Source organism: Oncorhynchus masou, chromosome 2, assembly GCF_036934945.1.
Source record: "Oncorhynchus masou masou isolate Uvic2021 chromosome 2, UVic_Omas_1.1, whole genome shotgun sequence".
Classification (NCBI taxonomy): Eukaryota; Metazoa; Chordata; class Actinopteri; order Salmoniformes; family Salmonidae; genus Oncorhynchus; species Oncorhynchus masou.
The window spans coordinates 26907079-26914079 of record NC_088213.1 but is presented as its reverse complement, the minus strand read 5'-3'; the positions used below and the strand labels follow the sequence as shown (position 1 = coordinate 26914079).

General features: G+C 42.5%; 1 protein-coding gene across 1 annotated transcript in view; it reads left to right on the top strand.

Moving 5' to 3' along the window:
- Window positions 1-1531: 1531 nt before the first annotated feature.
- The window catches only part of LOC135557798 (ras-related protein R-Ras2), a 59437-nt gene continuing 53967 nt past the window's right edge, over window positions 1532-7001 (top strand). The window contains exon 1 of the mRNA XM_064991426.1: window positions 1532-1890. Within this exon, the coding sequence (XP_064847498.1) occupies window positions 1789-1890 (102 nt within the window). The 5' untranslated portion in view covers window positions 1532-1788. The remainder of the gene's footprint in view (window positions 1891-7001) is intronic.

Here is a 7001-nt window from a genome sequence, read left to right as displayed (position 1 = left end):
AGCCAATCAAAATTATTACAGACAGAAATACTCTTCAGCATCCCCTTCCTTTGACGATCCCGCAGGTGAAGAAGCCAGATGTGTAGGTCCTGGGCTGGCGTCGTTACACGTGGTCTCTAAAATTCTCTAAAATGATATTGGTAGAGAAATAAACCAATTCTCTGCCAACAGCTCAAGTGGACCATTCCTGTAGTTGGCATGGAAATTGCACACTCCCTCAAAACTTGAGACATCTGTGGCATTGTGTTGTGTGACAAAACTGCACATTTTAGAGTGGCCTTTTATTCTCCCCAGGACAAGGTGCACCTGTGTAATGATCATGCTGTTTAAACAGCTTCTTGATATGCCACACCTGTCAGGTGGATGGATTATTTTGACAAAGGATAAAATGCTCACTGACAGGGATTTAAACACATTTGTGCACAGCATTTGAGAGAAATAAGCTTTTTGTGTTTATGAATAATTTCTCTGATCTTTTATTTTAGCTCATGAAACATGGGACCAATACCTTGTTGCGTTTATATTTTTGTTCAGTTTACATATATAAACACATGCACCAGTGTTGCATAAAGTCTTGCTATATACTGGCTGGAGGCTATAAAACATCCTTCTAGAAGCTCAGATGTAGACCCACTTGTATGCGTCACCAAGATCACTGTGGTCACGCATGCATGCCATTGCCACAGAATAGCAGAACTCAGTCAGCCTTGACGGCTCTGACAAACACACACGCACACACACACGCTTTAAATCAAATCAAATCACATTTTATTGGTCACATACACGTGTTTAGCAGATGTTATTGCGGGTGTAGCGAACTGCTTGTGCTTCTAGTTCCGACAGTGCAGCAATATCTAACAAGTAATATCGAACAATTTCACAACATATACCCAATACACACAAATACAAATAATTAAATGGAATTAAGAACATGTAAATATGTGGACAAAGTGCCTTTGTGTGAAAGCTCTCACTATGGGGGCCTTGATATTGGCCAACGGTGTCTGTGAGGACAGCACTTCACAGCTATGGAAAACAGACTGTCAAACTGCAGCATATCTTCCCATTTTTTAAGGTAATACATAGAAATGAGCCAAAAGCCATCCCTCCAGGCCAGACTAAACTTGTCTTTCCCACTAACAATGATGTGCTACTTGGAAGACAGACTTATTGATCATCCAGACCATCAGAGATGAAAGTATGAAATCCATTACAATCACCATCCATCCATGTGTGGGCTGGATGGAGGATAGTGTTAATTACATTAATACAGACATTAATACTGCATGACCTCATTGTAGCCTACTGAGGATAGTCTGTGCAAAGCCAAAATGAATGCTTATAAATGTTCTTGTTGGCACAGCATATAAAGAAAATAATGGTAAGCCCTACATGAAAGGAACATAGATCATAAAACGAGTATTCTACAATAAAACGAGCATACAATTTAAATGAACCTTTAGTCGATGCTACTCATGAGAAGTAAAGTGCCCCTAGCGACGGACATTTGTATTGGACTAACTGATTACTCCTTTCTGTTTCACATCTTAAAAACGCAGTGGTTAGCAACGCTGTTGAGGGCGTATGGACTCGGTCGCCCGTATCTCAGTGAGCAGCACCGTTAATTCCTCTAGTCTGGAACGGATTGTAGACGCAGTTATCATTTCAGTCTATTTAGGCTCGCGATTTTCCTTCGTTCCATTTTTCAACTGAAGGCCTTTCACTGAAAAGTGGGTGTCTCCTCACTACTGGTGTTCAGACAGCGGCGAGTGCAGAAGTGTGTCCTCGATGGCAGGGTGGAAGGACGGCTCGGTGCAGGAGAAGTATCGACTGGTTGTGGTTGGAGGTGGTGGTGTCGGAAAGTCAGCCCTAACTATACAATTTATCCAGGTTAGTAAATAGTCGACCGTTTCTCCAGCCACTTTGTACGGAATGTTTGGGAATCTGGAGGGAGGCTGGCTGAGCTGTTGCGAATGGGGACCCCACAAGCGTATGATGGGGTTTAGTTCATTTTCTTCTCGCAATAGTGGGATATATTCGCCGAGGCCTGTTTAGCACAGATCATATTCTGGGGAAAAAACTTGAAGTTGTGTTTAGATAAAATTTGTATTTTGAGCCTATTTTTCAGTATAATGAATAACAAGTCAATTGGCAACGTAATCTCGCTCGGCTATGGAAAGTCAATTGTGGAACAAATAGTGAAGATATAGTCTCACAATTGTGATTTAGGCTGAACTCTGATGTAAGACTGTATAATCTAATTATTATAACATTCGGCTACCTGTACAGGTGCAATTTAAAAATACTTATTTTCAAAGTTGAGTTGTCAATATCTATCTTGTTTTGGAGCTATATTTGAGTGGATCGCTACATCAGTCTATAATTGTTGGCTACAATATAACACGTCGTTCAGAACTTCTGGGCCTGCTGTACTTGAAAGCATAAATCTGAAACAAAACTCCTATGTAAACTCACATTGAACAGGCACATTGAACAGGCACATTGAACATATTTTCCGTCATACCCATTAGGTGCAGTATTGACAAATCTCTTGCCTACCATTTTTATTCATGTAGACCCATGTTCATTATCAGACAATGAATATGCCTATTGAATAGCCTAATAACGGTTTAGCCAACCGACTAACTAACATTCATTTGGATCCAAAAAATCTAAGTGAATCAGACTAGGATATAAAGAAATTCATACACATCCATAACTGTAAGCATATTCATTACAGAGCATATTCCTGCATGCATTTCTCTAACGTTGATATCATGTGTGAATCTTGATCAATCTCTTTTGTTGCTCAAACAGTTGCAGAGCAATGACAGCTGCTGCTAAAGACAGTTGTTGTTAAAGCCAGTGGCCCAAGCAGCCATTGCCCAGCCACAGTTGTCCTTTATAGTCTTGTCAATGGCATTCCAACACACAGTGTGTTGTCCATAGGTACCCACACTTTTAACTCTGTCTTTCCCCTTTCACTATCAAAACCTTTCTATTCACAGTTAGTTTCTTTGTGATGGTGCTCATAAAGATGTGACTTCAGGAGTCTGTAATGCCAGGTCCTAATTCCAGGAGACTCGACTGGGGGCGGGCAGCTGCATGTCTAAAGTGACTGAGACAATAGTGGGGCAGTCAGCAGCATGTGCTGCTTGGGGATTTTGTTGTGATCTGAAGGTCTAATAAGCTTTCAGAAAGCTCATTAAATGTATACCATGGATATTGCTCAGATCAGATTACTGTACCACGGTTCAACCATTCTGACCCTATTCTTCTTTGGAATGGAACAGTAGGCTAAGTATTGTATAAACACTTCAAAGTCCTTTAGTATTTTTAGCAAATACTTGCGTTTTGGTCCAAACAAGGAAATATGCACTGTTGACTTGTTCCAGTAGGGATAGGAAACAGTGAACCACAGTGCCGTATTACAGTGTAATGAGACAGTAATGTGATTAATTACCATGTGATATGAAACTAATAATACAGACAGGACAGTAACACCAAGATAATAATAGACTGGTTATTACATTTTGTTTGAGCAACAAGATTGTTGTTTGTTAACAAGATGAGTAGAATATAGGGTAGGTAGGAGAAGACTGTATGCAGCCCAGCGATCAGCAGTTCACAGATATTTTCTGGATGATTGCTTTGTCATGGCAACGGTGCCTCTGGAGCCTTTAGTTGAAACTTGCAGGTCAGTCCGCACTCACTAAAGAACATTCATTTGGGAAATAAGACCATTTATTTGTATGCACTTAGCATTTCAGAATGTGTCCAATCCAGTCTTGATCAACACTCTTTATTCCTCTATAATAACCATACCACAACTGTGTTCATTGTGAATAGTGGTATAACATAATAATGTGCAACCACATCTTTTAGATGAGCATCAACTTCTTATTTGTCCCTTGACATCCAAAATGCAAAGGAATTCCCAATATATACAGTATGTTAAATCTGTGAGAAATGAGTGCAGTATAAACGGCCTATATGCTCTGCATGCATAGTCTATAGCAGGGTTCCCCAACTGGTGGCCCGCTTGTTGGACATAAAAGACTGTACAAACACCAGGAAATCAGCTCCAAGTCATTTTAATTTTGGAAATATTTTACAAAGTATTCTCACACATATGAGAGAGATGTGTGATTGTTTACAAATGTAAGCAAGGCTTGAAATGATTATGTTTTTGTTCAATATTATATCTGTTTGGCTTCTTGAGGTCAATTTGCATTCTGCAAATTGTTTGTAACAATGCTCCGGCCCTCTGACCATCCGCTCAAGAAAAAATCAGCTGAATCTAGTTGATGATCCCTGGTCATAGGCTCTGAATCCTCACCCAGCCCAAGCAATCTGATCCAAAATCTAAACCACAGAACTTGGAGGGTGGGATGGGATGTCACTCACCCATGGCCCAGCCAGAGCACTGAGCTGAGAGAGAGAGGGCCAGGGGTCTTTCAAACAGTGCTGTGGGAGGACACACATACTTTAGCAGAATGTTACAGCAGGTTAATATCCTGGGCAGTGTGTGTGGGGGACTCAGTGACACACTGCCTGGCCCTGCAGCATTTAGGTTTCTTCTGTTTTATTTGTGCACCATTGCAGCTGGCCAAACAAGTGCTTGAGCTTAGTAACCAATATCATTCATCTGTTACTGGGTGATTCATAGCCCCTAAAAAGGCAAAGGAAGTTCTATACTTGGCTGAGCACCATTACAGTGTTTTCTGCCAACCATTCGGCTGTCACTTTGCTTTTCACCTTGTAGGCAAGATCTCGTCCAAATTGTAGTTGGTGTGTTGACTGCATTCCTTTCCGTATTTCTTTTGTATATGTCTTTGGATGTAAAGAAAATAAATAAATTTGGTCATGTGTAGAATGTTGACAAAATGGAAAGCGCCTACATCCTATTAGAGTTTTCTAGAAGCCGGCTGCCAGGGGAAAAGCCTCGCAGCTGGCTGTTGAGTCCAGACTTTCCCCTCCAGATCTATGGAGGTGTGGAGGGTCAGTTGGGGTGGGGGACAGAGGGTTGTCTGAGTCATGTTGGGTTAATGACCATGGAACAGCCGGAATCAGCGCCTTTGGAAAAGGAAGTCCCTCCACTCCTGTTCATTTTCTATGGACCTCCTAGATTTGAAAAAGAAAACATGAGCTGCAGCCTGCCTAACTGGCTGGGCTTGTGGCTGTGGTGGTGTGCACTTGATGGAATCAGATAGGATTTACTGGTGAAAAAAAACCTGATGCCATATTTAAGGTAAAGGCATTACAGAGATACAACCACGGCTCAGTAACCACGTTTCCATCCACAGTTTTTATGCGAGTAAAGTCATACCTTGTAAAACATCTTGACAGTTGTGATGGAAACAGGAGGTTTTGTGCAATTTTATAAATGTCCACAGATCCTTTGTTTGTTCGACATGGTGGGATCTTTTTGTGTCGGCAAAATGAATAATGTGAGAAATGGTGGGGAAAACGCTTTTATGCTCAAATAGACCATTTATTAGGCTACAGATGAAATAAGTTATGAATTTCAAAGGGTGGTGAAAGTGTACAATGATCTTGATGCTCCTTTCCAATAAATATCGAGGGTCTTATTCTGGTGACACGATGATCGATGCTTGACTGCCTTTTGACAAATACAAACATTCCCGCTCTTATTCCCGCTCTTATCAACAGTCTACCCACACTGTATCTATGAGCTGTTGGATAGAGCGCACGGGCCAAGACCAGAGTAGACACATTTTTGTATTTAACACAATAGTTTTTTTGTGACAAAACTATCGGTAGAGTTGAAAATGTGATGGAAACATTGAAGTTCAGATTTTAATCGGAAACAATTTTTATCTGAAACACGCACTGATTTTTATCTGAAACAAGTCAATTTGGTGGAAACACACCACTGGTGGGAAAATGTACTTATTTTCTTCATGCGTATTTTAGAATATTCTCATGAAAATCTGTCGCCAATTGGATGGAAACCTGGCTCCTGAAACCGCTGTAGTGTATACTTGTTATGAACTTGAGTGAAGACCCAAACGCGGTTTTAACAGAAAACAGAGTTCTTTAATAGAAAACAGGAATGGCATAAATCCTCTTCCAACGTAGTCAATGGAACAAAAGAACGTAGTATAATGCAGGTTGCACCTGCCATGCAGACTCCGACAGGACAGGACAAGGTGGAAGCAAACGAGACGACAGCTTGCTTCTGGCATCAAAAAACACAAACAAGAATCAGACACTGAAAGTAGCAGGAACAGAGAAAGAAATAGAGACCTAATCAGAGGGGAAGAGAGAACAGGTGGGGAAAGAGAGAATGAGCTAGTTAGGGGAAATGTAGAACAGCTGAGGGATGAGAGACAGAGAAGGTAACCTAAAAAGACCAGCAGAGAGAGAGAATGAAGAGAAAGGACAGGAACAGACATAACAAGACATGACAGTACCCCCACTCACCGAGCGCCTCCTGGCGCACTCGAGGAGGAAACCTGGCGGCAACGGAGGAAATCATCGATCAGCGAACGGTCCAGCACGTCCCGAGAGGGAACCCAACTCCTCTCCTCAGGACCGTACCCCTCCCAATCCACTAGGTACTGATGACCACGGCCCCGAGGGCGCATGTCCAAAATCTTACGAACCCTGTAGATGGGTGCGCCTCGACAAGGATGGGGGGGGAGGGACGAGCGGGGGCGCGAAGAACGGGCTTAACACAGGAGACATGGAAGACCGGGTGAACGCGACGAAGATAGCGGGAGAAGAAGTCGCACTGCGACAGGATTAATGACCTGGGAAATACGGAACGGACCAATGAACCGCGGGGCCAACTTGCGAGAAGCTGTCTTAAGGGGAAGGTTCTGAGTGGAGAGCCATACTCTCTGACCGCAACAATATCTAGGACTCTTGGTCCTACGCTTATTAGCGGCCCTCACAGTCTGCGCCCTATTACGGCAAAGTGCCGACCTGACCCCCTTCCAGGTGCGCTCGCAACGCTGGACAAAAGCCTGAGCGGA